General features: G+C 48.9%; 1 protein-coding gene across 2 annotated transcripts; it reads right to left on the bottom strand.

Moving 5' to 3' along the window:
• Positions 1–1,227: 1,227 nt before the first annotated feature.
• Positions 1,228–12,032, bottom strand: THEM5 (thioesterase superfamily member 5). Of its 2 annotated transcripts, XM_041757231.1 has the most exons (7): positions 11,437–12,032; positions 9,035–9,315; positions 7,274–7,475; positions 5,710–5,848; positions 1,920–2,030; positions 1,680–1,804; positions 1,228–1,385 (listed from the first exon to the last, which is right to left on the bottom strand). In XM_041757231.1, the coding sequence occupies exons 2-7, from the start codon at positions 9,155–9,157 to the stop codon at positions 1,342–1,344; spliced, it is 744 nt and encodes a 247-aa protein (XP_041613165.1). In that variant the 5' UTR covers positions 9,158–9,315; positions 11,437–12,032; the 3' UTR covers positions 1,228–1,341. The 2 variants fall into 2 exon arrangements, with proteins under 2 accessions (XP_041613165.1, XP_041613166.1); XM_041757232.1 differs by lacking the exons at positions 1,920–2,030; positions 11,437–12,032 and having other exon boundaries at positions 9,035–9,401.
• Between the last annotated feature and the right edge of the window lie 4,850 nt (positions 12,033–16,882).

Here is a 16,882-nt window from a genome sequence, read left to right as displayed (position 1 = left end):
ACCATGTGGGAAAAGTACCACAGGTGCCTCAAGCTCGGTGCGTGGGAAATTGAGCTCATTTTCTATCCCTGCCTCAAAACTGGTCCTCTTTACTCCCAGGAATGCCACCTGTGATTCCTAAGCTGGAAACGTGGAGTTATCCTGGATGACTCTTCACAAATCCACTACGTATAATTAGTGACAAAGTCCCACACAATTTTGTTTGTAATGTTTTCCAACTTCTCTTTCATCTTCAAAGCTTTGGCCCAGGTCAGGTCCTTCTTATCTCTACCTGGGGGCTGTGCAGGGATCTACTAACCAGTGTTCCCACCTACAGGCTTACTCACCCTTCCTTTACTGCCACCAGAGTCATCTTTCTAAAAAATAAAACTTTATGGGATGCCTGCGTGATTCAGTGGTTGAGCCTTCAGCTCAGGGTGTGATCCTGGGGACCTGGGATTGAGTTCTGCATTAGGCTACCTGGGAGCCTGCTTCTCCCTCTGCCTATGTCTCTGTGTCTCTCTGTGTCTCTCATGAATAAATAAATAAAATCTTTAAAATAATTAATTAATTAATTAATTAAAAATAAATAAATACACTTAAGAAATAAAGCTTTAATCACCCCCTCCATACACACACACCAGGCTAAACCCTTTAAAGGCTTCCTCTTGCCTTCAAGACAAAGTTTAAGCTCCATCAGTAGGGTTTAGGAAAACTTCTGAGGTCTGCTCCAGCCCTGCCCACTTCTCCTTCCTTAAACTCTTATGCTACTCAAAACTTTGTTCTTCTCCAAAGTCACTTGACCTTTTAGTCCTCAGTTCCTTCACTCTTAACTGTTCCCTCTGCTTAAACAGTCCTCCCCTCCCTTCCCTGCCTGGTAAACAGCACCCAACTTTTGAGACTGGAAGCACTGCTTCCTCTAGATAATCTTCCTGCAATCTCTTTCATGGAGTGAAATTGAGCCCTCCTCCCTTTGTGTCTGCACTGCCCACCTAGTGGGAGCCAGGGTGGGGTGGCAGAGGAGCTGAAGGGGCCCTGTGCTACTGGCCTGCAATGGTGTGTTGCAGGACCAGGGGTCCCGTCCTCCCTCACTGTGTGCTTGGTGCCTCCCCCAGGGCCTGGTGTCTGTGGGTGCTCAGGAAACCTCCTGGTGCTGAATGGGGAAGTGGGGGTGTGGGAGGTGTTGGCAGGATTCTAATTTCCCACCGCAGAAGGCTCTGAGCCTAAGGATGAGGCCACGAGTCTTTATTTATTCAGAGAAAAGCACCTTCTTTATGTCACCAGTCAGTTCTTGGGGACCCCTCCCTGCTCTGTAGTGGGTCCCAAGCAGGCACAGCAGACAGCAGGAAGGCAGAGTGACTGTTACTGGGGTGATTCCTCTTCTAGCTGCAGCTGAAGGAAGATACCTGTGGGAGAAAGGCAAACTGAATGGCAGGACCCAGATGAGGTGCTCTGAGCATCTGCATCCTGTTACCTAGGATCCTGTCTTTGCGGTACAGGTTGTGCCACTCACACGTAGGAAAAAATCCTAGCCAGGTTCTCCCTTGCTTTATCGGAGTCTATAGCAGATGCCCAATCCCACTCTGAAAAGCTGGATCCCAGCTTGGGACTGCATCCTCAGCATTCTTCCTTCCATTTGTCCTGAGGGTGATGGTGGGACAGAGGACACAGTCTGGGGCTGAGGCTGAGAACCTCTGTACCTGAGCACTTGGCATAGACCGTCTGCTGGTCCCTGCTCTGGGCGATGCAGGACATGTAAAGCTTCTGGTCCTCGATCTTTTCCACATGGACATTCAGTACAGCCAGAGAGCCCACTGGGATCAAGCTGGAAAGAGCAGGTGGATTAGCCCATCCCTCATCCGAGCCCCTGGCTCCTCATCCGAGCCCCTGGCTGCTGTCCCTTCCGCACTCCATTCCCCCATCCTCCTCTTCAGACTTACTTCTTGAACCTGATGTTGAGGCTCACCGTGAACAGCCCCTCTCCGGCCAGGTAAGCAGTTTTAGAAAAAGTCTCGTCCATCATGGCAGCCAGGGAGCCTCCATGTGCAAACCTGGGGTGAGGCAGGAGGGAGGCCAGGGCTGCAAGCCTCTCTGCCACACACCCCCCTCCTCCCCACCCCGACCTGGCCTCTACCTCTCTGTGGGCCAGGAAAGGAAGCAGAGCAGGATCCCAGCTGATCAAACTGCTCAAGGTCGCTCTACCTTTTCTCCCATGTCGCTTCAGCAGTGTTAGCAACCCCTGACACAATTATTTTGTTTCACCAGGAAAATGTGTTTTCTTTCTTTCTGATAAAAGTAATAGAAAAACATTTTTCTGATTCATCACCTAACTTCTGGCAGCAGTTGCCATCATTTGAACAAGTGTGCTCATACAGGGATGGATAAGCCCCTGTCCTCTTTGGCTTGGGCTCTGAGGCACGGCTTCAGCCAGCTCCCACCTCCCCAGCACTATAGCCAGTCTGGTGCTGAGCTGACATTTTCCAGGCAGGTAAATGTGAAGCTAACTCATGCCCTCTACTGTGCCAACAGGACAGCCTCCTGAGCAGCACCGCCTGCAGAAAGCCAAGTGCCCCTTCAGCAGGATGCTGCAAACACCTGCTTTACTTAAAGTGAGTGAAATTCTCATCCTCACTTGTGGAAACTGACCTTCATGTGAAAGCTGCTCCACTCTTGGTTAAGTTGGGGAAAATAGAAGGGCGCCCATCCCCAGAATGCAGATTCAAGGTTCTGATCTTCAAAAGCACTATTCTCCATGCACCAAGCCAGCTGCCCACCCTGCTAGGGTGGCTTACCCTCCTGTTCCCACCACTGGGAGGAGAAACAGCCGGGGGCCATGGAACCACACCCACTTGGTTCCACCCGGCTGCTCCACCTCTCACTCCCTGTTTGATCTTGAGCAAGTTGCTAAGGTGTTGAGCCGCTGAGTCGCTAAGCTTCTCTGAGCTTAAGTTTTTCTACTATAAAGCGTGAATAAAATCCTATCCTATTTCATCAGATTATAGGAGGTAATGTTTACAAAACCCCTGTATACCTCCACATTGCTTGAAAGAGGGGTGTCAGAGAACCCCAAACCTGCTCTTCCCTGGTTATCCTCATTGGCCAGATAGGAGTCCATAGGCAAGTGTGTGGATTCTGTAGGATAGCTCTTGGCCAGCCAGCAACCTCTCCCTTCTCATTGCCTAGGGACTGGGTGGTTACTTGTGACAAGACAGAAAAGATAAATTGGTCTCTGCCCCACATTCAGCACAGGGCTGTTGAAACCCTCATAATTTCCTGGGTGATGGGAGGGTCTTGTTCTACTGAGGTGACTCTGGGTGGGCTCCTAGTTGGCTCCTGGATGGGCTTGTCCCTAGAAAGACCAAACCATGATTAGAAGCCTCTAGAGAAGGGAGAAGGGCTGGAAATGGAGTATATGACGGGTCATGCCTGCGTGAGGAAGCCTCCATACAATCCCAATGGTATAGGGTTCAGAGAGCTTCCAGGCTGGTGAACGCAGGCTCAGTGGGAGGGTGATACATTCCAACTCCACAGGGACAGAGCTCTTGGGTGTGCTGGGGACACTCCCAGACCTCGCCTTATGTATGTTGTCATCTGGCCTCTTCTGTGTACTTTATCTTTAATTAAAAAAAAAAAAATGTTTCCTTGAGTTCTATAAGCCTGTTTAGCAAAATAATTGAACATGAGGAAGGGGCTGCAGGGACCTCTGATTTGTAACTGTAGGAGCCAAGGCAAGTTGCCCCAAGATGGGCCACTTTGGCACGAATATTCTTTTCAGCTGAAGGCAATCAAGACCCTGTGGGCTCAAGAGAAACTTTTGCCCCTCCTTTAACTATGTAGAAGAATTGAAATTGGGGGTCTTTCCCAGGACAGAGTTTATTAGCAGAGCTACATTTGGTCTGGGTGAACCATCAGTATGGCGGGGCAAGCATCTAATGAACAAGCATCTGCTGTTATTGCCCTGTGAAGGGTGCTCCTTCCCCCTGAAGTCCCAGACCCCTGCACTCTGCTCCTTAGTTCAGGCTGACATATATCCTTCATTTTGCCTGTCTTTGGAATTTCCGTATCTGTGTGGATTTCCTGTATGTACACTATTAAATTTGATTTTCTCCTGTTAATCTGTTTCATGTCAATTTGATTCCTAGTCCAGCTGGAAGGACTTTTGAAGGGGCCAAGAAATTCTTGCTTCCCGACATGGCCAAATCAGACAAAAGTTGTGGGAAACTGAGGACCCACTATTTGTTATTGGCATCTGCAGTAGCAGGCGGCAGCCTTGTGGACTGAGCCCTTACCCTGTGGGATTTGATCCTGTCTGCGGCCAGATGGTGTCAGAATGGAGTTAAACTGTAGGACACACAGAATTGCCTGGTGTGGGGAAAAGCCTCCACCCATTTGGTGATAAGAACTATCAGAAGTAAAGTGTCCCATGTGAGTAGTAAAGGAGACACATAGTAGAAAAAGATATAGTAGGGGAGAACTGTTTTTTCCATACACAGTAGATAGACTGAACTGGGTATTTTTATTTCTATTCAGTGTTAATCTCTTCTCTGAACCCCTCAACCCACTGGCTTCAATGTTGGATGGTCCTCCTCTGCCTCTTCTGCCCCACCTCCATGAGCCCCTAAATAAAAATCAGCTACACTTCGCCCCCACCCCTGCCTTCTGGGGTTTGCCTCTTCGGAGGGGAGGGGATCCCTGAGCTGCGTAGGGCTCTGACTAGTCCCCTAGGGTCTTCATGCATCACCGGGAAAATCAGTGTCCTCACAGAGGACGCCTTTGGGATGGACAGGGTGATCAAGGGCTGTGGTCTGAATCCACCGCCTGTGGCAGTGCTGACATCTCTTAACATCTCTGAATTTCACTGCAGCTGGGTCCCTCCCAGGCCTTGGGACCTTCAAGCAGCTGCCTACACTTCTTTCTCCTTTGTAGGAACTCCAGCAACACCAACAGCCTCCAGTAACCGCCTAAAGAAGGAATAGGGATGGAGGAGAAGGCAGAGAGCCATGGACTTGGTGGCCCAGTGGCCCTGGGCAGGAGGCTCAAGGCCAGCTTGATTTCCCTTATGCAGTTTGTCCAGTGTGAGTTCCTTCCTGGGCCTCTCCCAGGTTTGAAGGCAGCAGAGCATAATGGAGAGATCAATGGCCTTGGAGTTCCAGATCCTGGATTAGAGACCAGATCTGACTTGGTTGCCTACGCTACGGGGCTACCTTACCTCTATGAACCTCAGTTTGCCCATGGGTGAAACATGAAGTGTTGATAGCTATATTGTGCCAGATGATTTGTGAGTACATTCACACAGACCCAGAATATTGTATCTTTCAGTCATTCTGGCAGGTGAATATCATTGCCCCAGGATTCAGGTAGGGAGGCTAAAGTTCAGAGGTTAAGCTGCTTGTTTAGGGTTCCAGGGCCAGTGAGGCAGTACAGGACTGCTCCAGATCTTGTCCTCTTCCAAGCTTACAACATTTTCTCAAAGTGGCCCCTAAGACCGCCTCTCATTGGAAAAGTTTCAGACCCCCATAAGGAGGTTCTCATCTGCACAATGGGGACTGGACAAGATTGAGAAGGCCCTTCCAGGCCTGGTGTCGAGACAGAAGCCCAGTGCCTGCCGCCCCTACTCAGCTACTTCAGGAGAGGTACAGACTCCAGGGCCTGGTGTGTGGCCAATCCATTAGCTGAGCCAAGCCCAGGAAGCGGCCAAGGACAACCACCCAGGCCCTGCTGGTAGCTTACCCGGGGGCCCCCTCCAGGTAGGGGCCAGGTTGGAAAAGACAGATGGACTTCTTCTCGGATGGGTGGAAAAAAATGACATACTCGTAGCCTTGTCCTTCCTCTGGGATGCACCTGGTGAAGATACGCCAGTCACTTTTGTCTGTGGAGAGATGGGCAGTGGTGTAGCTGGAGAAGGGAGTGTGAGTGCATGGGGCCCCGTGGGAGGCAGGGCCTGTCATTCAGCATCATGGGCAGAGCCTGGCATGGGATCCAGGAGAGAAGTAGAGGACACCCAGGCTTGGCCCTGGGTCCTCAGGAAGCATTCAGTCTGAGAGTGGAGACACAGTCCTATCCTTAAGGAGCCCTTGGTCTGGAGGGAGAGACAGGAAGTTCTCTGGCTGAGAGGTAGAGATAGGATCATGGCCAGATGGAGACTATAACAGACTTTAAACATTATATAACACATAATGCACATATAATTCAAAATAACAGCAGTACTAAACAAGTAAAATAGGGGAGCCTGGCTGGCTCAGTCAGTGGAGCGTGTGACTCTTGGTCTCAGGGTCATGAGTTTGAGTCCCACATTGGGTGCAGAGATGACTTAAAAATAAAATCTTCCTGGGTGGCTCAGTTGGTTAAGCATCTGCCTTCAGCTCGGGTTATTGTCCTGGGGTCCTGGAATTGAGCCCTGTGTTGGGCTCCCTGCTCAGTGGGGAGCCTGTCTCGCTCTCCCTCTGCCTCTCCCTCTGCTTGTGTCAAATAAATAAATAAATAAAATCTTAAGAAAAACCACAGTAAAATAAGTGCAGAAAAGTCCACCAAAGTTCTGATTTTCCCCCCAAGACAACTACTACAGCAACTATATCCTTTTTTGATGGATACCAAATTCTTTGGGCAAAATAATCAAAAATTATTTTGATGACCCTGCTGTTTGTGGCATATACCCAAAGGTCATCTGCCTCCTGTACCACCCATTCATTAGTGGGGAGAAAAACTCCCCACTAGATGAATGAGAGAGACAAGAAAACAGGGACACACACACACACACACACACATATACACACACACAAAGAAAGATGATGGTGGAAAGTTCTATCTATCTGATCTGGTGGGTGTTTGGGGAGACTAGCTATGGGCCCCATAGAGCAGGGAGGGTGTGCCGAGGACTGCGGTGGGGGAGGGGTCCCAGGGCCTCTACTAGGTGGAGAGGAGGACTACTTAGGAACGGGCTTGACAGAAGAGGAAGAGCAGCAGGGAGAAGGCAGAGGGCAGGAGGCTGACAGGCTGCGGTCAGGGCACTGCTCTGGGCTGGGAGCAAAGGCGGCCACTAGGTTGTGTCCTCTTGGACAGGAGGAGGGGAGCTGGAGATCAGAGGGGCTAGCTAGTCTGCTCTTCTTGTCTACCTGCCTGGGACTGCAGCATCTGAGCTGTGTCAGACACAGCAAGAACTTCCAGCTGGGAACCGGAAGGGCGCTTGCGGAGCTCCTTCCTGAGGGCCCCGAGCACAGGGAGAGGCGCCGGCTGAACCCACCCCGTAGGCTGGGGAGCAGGTGTGCCCAGAGGCCCCCCCGGGGCTGAGCCTTACCAGAGGCAACTGCTAACCCAGATGGGAGCTTGAGTCCCTGGATGTGGTCCCTGTTGGACTTGAAGGAGGGCAGTTTGATCCAGCCATCAGTCTTGGTCTTCTCTAGAAATTCCTGGTATAGGTTCAGCATGTCTGGACACCAGCTGGCATTGGGAAGGGCATAGTCCTTCAAATCTGTCTTCTCTGGACAGAATCTTGAGACCTGGACAGGAAAAATTAGAGAGACTGAACAGCTTCCTGGGGGCTGGCATCTGCTGCTTGGGCAGCGGAACCCCCAGGTGCTCTGCTCCTGGGGTTCTGGCTCCTCAAGCCCTCCACCAGTGTTGACTGATGGGAAGCGGCCCATCTTCCCTGCACAGGGTCTGGGGACACCTGTGGGTGACTGGCAAGGGGACGCTAAAGTGCAAAGGAAGGAAAAAAAGGGAACCAGGACTGACAAGTAGAGGCATACTGCTCTGTGGTGTGTCTTAACAACTGTCCTCTTTGGGACACCTGGGCAGCTCAGTGGTTGAGCGTCTGCCTTTAGCTCACATCATGGTCCTGCCTCTCTCTCTCTGGGCCTCTCATGAATAAATACATAAAATCTTAAAAAACAAAACTGAAAACAACTGTTCTGTTTAAAAACTTGTGAGCTGTTCTTTGAGGCTATGAACTGCTAATCTAAGCCCCACTGTACAGATGGGGAAACTGAGGTTGCCAAGCTTGTGAGTATGAGAGCTGATGGTCAGGCACTTGAGCCTTCTGAAACACTGGCTTCCCTTGGGAAGGCAACCGGTTGTTGAGAACCATTGTTGCCACCCCTCACCTCAGGGCCTGTGCCAGCTCTGTCTACAGCTTGGGGCTGCCTGGGCACGGTGCTCCCTTGAAACATGTTTTGGGTGCCCACAGAAGTGTGATACTATCTGTGGAACACAGTAAGCCCTCTGTGGCATCAAACATTCACGGGCCCATCACAACTGTGGGAGTGGGTTGGTTGCTTGCCAGACTACACACAGTGTCCTCCGTCTGGAAATACCCCAACTCAGGGGCATGGTCTGAGTTCCACAGGAGGAAGGTGACCCATTATTGGTGGCCACACATGACTCAGACCAGGAAGAGAGTGTCCTCATGCTCTTAGTCTTGGATATGGGCTCCTTGGTTTCTCTTTTTCTTTTTCTTTCTTTCTTTCTTTCTTTCTTTTTTTTTTTTTTTTTAAAGATTTTTAATTTATTTATCCATGAGAAACACAGAGACATACACAGAGGGAGAAGCAGGCTCCCTGTGGAGAGCCCGATGCAGGACTTGATCCCAGGATCCTGGGATCATAGATGCCCAACCACTGAGCTACCCAGGCATCACTCTTTTCTTTTCTCTCTTCTTTCTTTCTTTCTTTCTTTCTTTCTTTCTTTCTTTCTTTTCTTTCTTTCTTTCTTTCTTTCTTTCTTTCTTTCTTTCTTTCTTTCTCTTTCCTTCCTTCCTTCCTTCCTTCCTTCCTTCCTTCCTTCCTTCCTTCCTTTCCTCTCTACCCCCAACATGGGGTTTGAACTCACGACCCTGAAATCAAGAGTCACATGCTCTACCAGCTAAGCCAGCAAAGAGCCACTTGATCTGGGCTACTTGGTGTCTCAAGAGCACCTTCCCTTTGGCAAATCAAATAGCCCCCCCAACACACTGCCCCCTTGCACCAGCCATCATCTGGGAAGAGAAATTTTGGGGTGCTCCTTATGCCCTAGGCCCCCAAGAGAAGGGCTGCCTCCCTAGCTGAGCTGGGAATTTACTCACCAGAGAGTCCGTGGAGGATCCAAATGCTGAGGTGGGGTTGAGTCTAGGCAGGACCTGGGGGCCACCAAAAAGGGCTCTGTGCTGGCCAAGCCTTACTGCCACCTGGAAGCCTCTCCTTATCATGGCTGAGTTAGGTTAGGGCTGGCAGGACTGCTGGCAGACTCTTGAGAAAGTAGCAAAGTTGGGTGCTTTCTGGATGGACTTTGGTGCAGCTGGTACAGATACTGCTCGCACAAGCCTCTCTCCCTTTCTGTCACAAAGCTTTCAGCAGCAAGTGGCCTCTGCAAATGATTAGGCAAGGCTGGGCTGGTTTGACACAATACCCACAGATGCTTGGGGCATTTAGCTGATCCCAAGCCCCACCCAGCACTTGGGGAGGAGCAGATGCTGCTTGGGCATGAATGCTCAACAGGACTGGCCTGAGTCCAGAAAAGAAACATTTATTAAAGACAAAAAAAAAAAAAAAAGCACATAAAGAAATAGCACATGGTACACAGAGCCTTAGAGAGCTTCCCTGGAGTGTTTGGGGGGCAACCCAAGAAAGTTCCCAGAAAGGTAAAGGAGGTCTGTCTCTTGATTGGAGAGGGTTGGTGGAGAATCTGTGTGTGTCAGAGGAGCCCTTGTGGTGTGTGCTCCGCAACAAGACCACATCAGCTCTGGTATCATCGTGGCACTCAGGAAGCCGACTCATGGCCCTTAGCCACCCCTTCCCCTATCCCAGGCAAGGGGTGGCACAGAGAAGCCTCTATCTGCTGGTCCCTGGAGGGGAAACCGGTGGGAAGGACTTAAAGGCAGAGACAGGACATCATTTGGGAGCAGGCAGCTTAGCACAGGTGCTCTCATGCTTTGGGAACCCCAAGGGAGGGGATGAGAGCTGGGGGTGAGGTGGGGAGCTGGGCAGTGGAGGCCTTGTCACTGGCAAGCCCGAAGAGGGACAGCTTTCACTGGGAAGTAGGGAGGAGTGTTCAGCCAGTGTCTGCAAGGTTGTGAGCTTTTTTTCGTGGTGGTATTTCTTCTATTGAATTAAAATGGCCAGTTTTCAATGAAAACTCCTAGCTTTTAATTTACTGGAGAAAAGCACGTTCTAAAGGTGGAATTATAATGATGATGATGATGGTGGTGGTGGTGGTGGTGATTTTTGGCAGTTTCTGAAAGAATCAAACTGATTTGATAGGGAAGTTTATAGGTTTTGTACCACTTTCTGTATTTGGCTGCCCCAGAAGACTAGAATATAAGTATTTCCCTCATGTCCTGTGAAGATTAGAATGAAATTTCTTCAAGGACAAGGAGACCAGGTTTTTTATTGGTTCAGTCTCTGGGTCTAGCCAAAAATATTTGAATTAGTTGCTAGCATTTTTTAAAAAAGGGAGTTTTGCACAAAGCAGGTCAAGGGTCTCCAGATAAGTTGAAAGATCTGGCAACAGCGTGCTTTCATTCCTGCGCAGCAGCAGCAGCCGGCTGGAGCCATGCATCATGTCCTCTGGCTTTCCCGAGGCCTCGGCCGGTACCTGGCAGCCATGCAGCCCCTGGCAGTCTCTATATGTGATACTTGTTTGAAAAGATGGAACTTGAGGAGGAGATAAAAGAGGAATTCCTGTAGAGGAATCTGAGGAAACGGGAGCAGGGAGAAAGAGGGGCTCCACATCATCAGGAGCTCCAAGCTGGTAGTTACTGTCCTGATTCCAAGAACAATCAGTAGCTGAACATGAGAAAGGAAGTCCTTGTTTTGTTGCCCAAGAGCCACGTGAGAGCTGGGTTATCACCCTTGTAGACTGTACTCCCCAGTGTGATCAGCATCTCTTATTGCCTGATTAGAAAATAATACTCTCTGTGTAATAATAGAAAATATATATACTCTACTCGGCCTCTGGTTTCTGAATGCAGCACCTAAATCCCTTGGAGTTTTCTGGGTGATACAAGTGTCTTTTGTTCTAATGAGGCAATTCTGAATAATGAATCTTCCGAATAGCTTCAGGACAGGGACTGGTCATCAGAAAGACCAAACCAGGATTAGAAGCTTGGAACTTAGTCTTTGTTGATCTGAAACCCCTTGTGAGGTTCCCTGTGTAAGCTTCCTGTGAAAGTAGCCCATGAGAGCAGAGCAAAGAGAGATCAGAAGAAAGAGGCAGGCCATTCCAGGTTGGTAGGTGGCAGTTTTAAGGAACAAGGGGAGTTTACAAGACAGGCTAGTCTTGGGTGGAAGCAAGACAAGTGGATCCCTGCACTCGTCTGCCACATTTTAGATTTAGGGAGAGAGGGACCTTAACTGGATTCAGTCACGTATACTATGTGGGGGTTCTCAACACTTCATCATTACTTAAGGCTGTGTTCTTGGAGCAGTCTCTGGGAGTAGGAAAGGCAAGTAGGACCCACATTCCAAGGACAGGGGTGAGGGTGAGGACCTCTGATCACTGGGTGCCAACTCATGGATCAACCAGCAGTCATGTCTTCTTGATGACCTTCCTCAACTAGTCCCACCTTCCATTCTTCAAGATAAAGACAGGGACTGGAGATTCAGTTAATGATCCATCATGTCTATGTAATGAAGCCTCTATAAAAATACCAAAAAATACAGGGTTTGGAGAGCTTCTAGGTTAGTACATTCCAACTCCATGGGAATAGCAGTTCCTTTGCTCAAGACCTTCCCAGATCACATGTATCTCTTCATCTGCCTGTCATCTGTATCCTTTATCACATGCTTCATTGTATAATAAACTAGTAAACATAAGAGTTTCCTGGAGTTCTGTGAACAGTTCCAGCCAATGATCGAACCTAAGAAAAAGGGTATGGGAACCTCTGATCTGTAGCCAGGTCAGACAGACATTGTAAGTAGCCCAGAGACCCAGCACTTGCCATTGGCATCTGAAATGGGGGGCAGGGTTGTGAGACTTAGCCATTAACTGTGGGGTCCAGTTAGTGTCAGAATTGAATTGTAGGGGTACCTGAGTGGCTCACTTGGTTGAACGTCTGACTCTTGTTTTTGGCTCAGGTCATGATCTCAGAGTCATGAGATTGAGCCCTGCTTTGGGCTCCGTGCTCAGCGTGGAGTCTGCTTGGGATTCTTTCCCTCTTCCTCTCCTTCCCCATCTACCCTTTCCCCTGCTCTCTCTTCCTCTCTCAAATAAATAAATAAAATCTTTTTAAAAAATAATTGAATTGTAGGACATCTACCTGGTGCTGCAGAGAATCGCTTGGTGTTGGGAAGCCCACACATCTGGTGTCAGAAGTACTGTGTAATTGTAAAGGAGAAACACAGGAAAATTTTCCTATGGACATTTTCCCACTTTTGTTGTTTCACAATGTTTTGTTAAATCTGCTTTTAAAAATTTATATCATTATGAGTTGTTCTCAGCCTGGCCAAGTACTATAGTCACATTTCCTCTCTTGTATAATTTTAAGTTTCCTTGAGTTGATGATTACCAAGGTTCAGCAGGATGCTGTGGTCCAGGGCAGTGGAGGGAACTGAAAGGGTTACCCAGCTGATCAATCTTCATTTCCCAGCTGGGAGGGAAGAGATCCAGAAGAGAGAGAGAGAGAAAAAAAAAAAAAAACAACTAAAGACCTGGCGATGGATATCTGTGATATTTTAGACAATACAATGGGGTCAAGGGTATGACAGAATGAAGCTGATTAGAAAGAAAGATATCAGAGAACATCTATGCTGATGGCAAAACCATAGGTGTGGCCCTGCAGTCAGTGGTTGGAGTGGAATGCAGGAGATTATTCAAGGCCATTCCACACATCTTGTGGGCTCTCTATGCAATACTGAACCCCTTCTAGATGTGGGCTGGGAGGTCAGCTTGCAGGGAGGTGGAAAGGTGTTGGGCTTTGAGTGGGTTTTGTTACAACACGAACTTTGGCCCCAACCCTTCCATGTGAACTCAGGACAAACCAAGAAAACTCAGCTCAGAGGAAAGAAAGTTTCTCCTCAGACCTGGACCCTCTGGAAAAGTAATTAGAAAAAAGAGCCTGGCTGGCCCAGTTGGAAGAGTATGTTACTCTTGATCTCAGGGTCATGAGTTCAAACCCCACATTGGGTGTAGAGATTACTTAAATAAAAATAAAACTCAAAAGGGGCTCCTGAGTGGCTCAGTGGTTGAGTGTCTGCCTTTGACTCAGGTCATGATCCTGGGGTCCTGGGACCAAGTCTTGTATCAGGCTTCCCGCAGGAAGTCAGCTTCTCTCTCTGCCTGTTATCTCTGCCTCTCTCGGTGTGCCTCTCATGAATAAATAAACAAATCCTTAAAAAAAATTTTTTTTAATTAAGAAAAAAAACTAAAAAAAAAAAAAGAGAGAGAGTAAAAAGAGGAAAGTCAGTGAAAGTTCATTAATTCAGAACTCCTGTTGTATTCTGATTTAGCCTGTTTGCCTGCTTGGTTCATTTCCTGTTTGGACCCATGGGGGAGTGTAGAGTCTGGGTGTTTCTGTCATTGTGATATGATCTGTCCTGGGAGCACATTCTGGGCCAGAGCCGGCAGGTAGGTGGTCCATGGGAGAACCAGCAGTAGTATGAGAGTAAATAATTAGCAACTGATTCTTGGGGGTTGGGAGAGCTTAGAGTTTGTCAACTTCTGTAATGGAAATAGTCCCATGGTGGCTGATTTCAAGCTACCAGTATGAAGCCACTGACCCTGACTGTGAGGCTGGGAAGAGATGCACACAATTGGCTCCTGTAGGCTGGTAGGAACTGGCTCCAGCACACCACTGATCTAGAACCTTCTCTGGCATGGTATGAAGCAATAGAGATATTCAAGGCCTGGGAGTTTCTGTGGATCAATTCCCAGTCCTAGGACGCTTTCTTCCTTCTAGCAGGTTCCCAAATACAAATTCACACCCACCTCTGCCTCTTGGGAAATTCCCTTTCACCACAAGATGATGTAGTGGCCCTTGGCCTCCCCAGCCTATCCTGGGGAGGACTCTTTGTGCTTAGAGACATTTATTGTAAATCATTAAGAGGAAACAGGAAAAGAGTAGCATTTCCAGAAATCTTACAAAGTCCTTCTCAGCTTGGGGGCCCTGGAAGCGCTCTCAGACCATTCTGGACACGTGGTGGAGCTCCCCACGTGGGTTGGCCGGCTCTCTGCTGTGATGGTGGGTTCCAGGCACTTTAGGGTGCTTCTGTCAGGATGGGCCCATCTGGCCCTTCTGGTTGAGGAAGGGACTCCCCTAGTGGCCTCCCTAAATGTCTTTGCTCTGTGAACTCAATTTCCTCCTGAGGCTCTTATACTCACCCCTGCAATTTCTAGAGGGCTTCCAGACTGCCCACGCCCCTCTCAGTCTGTGACTGATCTTCAGACTGGTCAGGGCTCAGGCTGGCCCTGACCTCAAAGAGGCTTGGTTTCTTGACCTTCTGAGCCAGGAGTTGGGGGCCAGGCTGAGTGATGGGAACCGAGGATGTTCAGAGGGAGCCGAGCCGCCCTGGTCTTGCTCCACTCAGAAGCTGGCCATGAAGGGGCAGAGGCCCAGTTACCAGCTAATTTCTCCAGAAAAGTCAGTACACATCCAGACTTTTATGTTTGTGAAACCTTCCAACTTTTAAATGTGGCAGCTAATTTATAAGTACACTGCCTGAGCCAAGCCAAATGCCTCTGACTGGATCTTGTCTGGCAGGCTGCGGATCATGCTACTGCTTGTAAGCTTACTCCTTCTCTCACTACTGCTCTTCCAGGAGTCTGTTGCTCTTTGGCTCAAATCCTGTCTCTCCTACTACTCTCAGAGCAGTGCTCAGGGAGGGCTCTCCTGGAGCTCATTTTACACCCTGGCCACTCACAGTGGGCCCTTTGGAAAGGAAAGTAGCTGTCAAGCATTGAAACTGATAAATCAGTTGCCTTGGGGTATTTGCTCCATCCAGTTGCTAAGTGTTTTGATTTGTGCTGCATGTGGGACCCGGGAATGAGCAGCTTTGGGGAAAGGCGGGGACTCAGCCTCAGACAGGCCAAGGCTGGAAGGGGTGGGGGTGGGGGGAGGCTGCCTTCAGCAAACTCAGGCATGGGATGGAGCTAAAGGAAACAGTGGCTAAGTGCTGTGTCCAGTGGGGCCCTGAGGGGGTGGGCTGGTGGGTGCTGCCTGGAGAAGAATGCAGGCTGAAAGGTGAGCAGGGCTGTGTGCCCAGGGGAGCTGGGCAGCTGACAAGCAGGCAGTGTATGTGTGGTGTGATCACTGCCCTGATGGAGCCCAAGGCAGGAATGTGCCGGGACTGATGGGAACCTGGATGTGAGAGCCCCTACCACAGCTCAGCTGGAGGTCCTATTTGTGAACCGCCAAGAGGCAGAGAGCCCCTAAGCTCAGAGTGACAAATCCTGAATGGGTGTGTGTGGCATGCAGGCTCGGAGTGGCCCCCAGCTCCCAGCGAGGCTTGTACTTGAAGTCCACTCTTCTTCACACCTAGACAGTCACTTGAGAGGTGGTATCTTCAAATCAAAGGGACAGCCCACATGGTGCCACTGGCAAATCTGCTTTCCTGACTTGGGGCACAAAGTAAGGCCACATTCCATTTCAAAAACATATCAAATGGCTAACACTGCTCTCATGATACCTGGAGCCCTTTCTTCCTGGGGATGTTGGTGAGGGGTGTCACAAATGGACAGAGGACTTGGGCGACTTTAGGGAGGCCTTTCCCCCCCCCCTGTATTTTATATATGGGTGAGGTGGAAGTTATTCTCAAGTTCTTTTTTTCAGTTCCTTTTCTCTGTCACATTTATCCTTACCTGTGGTGGTGGATTGATTTTTTCCTGAGAACAATAGGTTCTTTCAGAGGGAATAAACAGCCCGAGTGTTGTCCCCTTCATGGAGCATGTATCATTTGTATTCCTGAGGCAGCTAATTAGAGACAGTGGGCTACAACTGTGTAACATTTAACCCCCACCCGCCCTTTACACTTGCTTTACTTAGTATTATTATTATTCCAGAGGTTTCTCCCCCTGACCTTCAAATGGGCACTAATGATACACTATCAAAATCTGCTTTTTAAATTTATTTTTAAAAAGACTTTATTTATTCATTAGAGACACAGAGAGGCAGAGACACAGGCAGAGGGAGAAGCAGGCTCCATGCAGGAAGTTGGATGAGGGACTCGATCCCCAGACCAGGATCACACCCTGAGGTGAAGGCAGATGCTCAATCACTGAATTAGCCTGGTGCCCCTCAAAATCTCCTCTATTATTAAAACTTTACCAATTTCTTGATTGGAGTAGCATTCTTTATAAAATATAAGGTTTTCAAAATTCAAGTTTGAAAACTCTGGCCTTAAATCAGTGATAAAGTAAAGGTCGTTCCACCTCTGCCTTCTTCTGGATCTCTGTCCACCACACTTAATATACTTCCGTGCCTGGGTTTGCAGGAGGCTAGAAAATGCTGGTGGTGGAGTCTTGAGATCTGGAGTCAGGATGACCCTGATGCAAATCCCAGGTTTGCCTTAGCTTCCTCATCTGTAAAATGGGAACAATCAAGACTACCTACTTCATGGAGTGGCTGTGTGATTTTGGGAAGTTTACTTAATCTCACATAGGTTGCTCACAACTAAGATAAGGCCACTGATATCTAAGAGGTAAAGGAGGCAAGGCAATAATGTGTTTATACAATGACTGGAAAATTGTAATTTTAAGTTATAGCTATCACTTTTTTTTGATGCTTGTACTGCCATAGGCTTGAACCACCCCAGAGAGGCCTTATGGGCCAATGTATCTTTGTTTCACTCATGGGAGGATATACCCTCCGTAAACAGCCTCCACACACCATTTTTAACCCTGCTTCTCCCAGGGGTGATTCAAGATTCCGGCAGCTGATGAGGGTGAAAGCCTTGCATTGAAACCTATTGTACAGGGTAGGGGACAGAGTGACTATGTGACG

The sequence above is a fragment of the Vulpes lagopus genome, chromosome 5 (genome assembly GCF_018345385.1).
Source record: "Vulpes lagopus strain Blue_001 chromosome 5, ASM1834538v1, whole genome shotgun sequence".
Taxonomy (NCBI): Eukaryota; Metazoa; Chordata; class Mammalia; order Carnivora; family Canidae; genus Vulpes; species Vulpes lagopus.
Note: the sequence above shows the minus strand (reverse complement) of the source record. Positions and strands in the feature narration are given on the sequence as shown.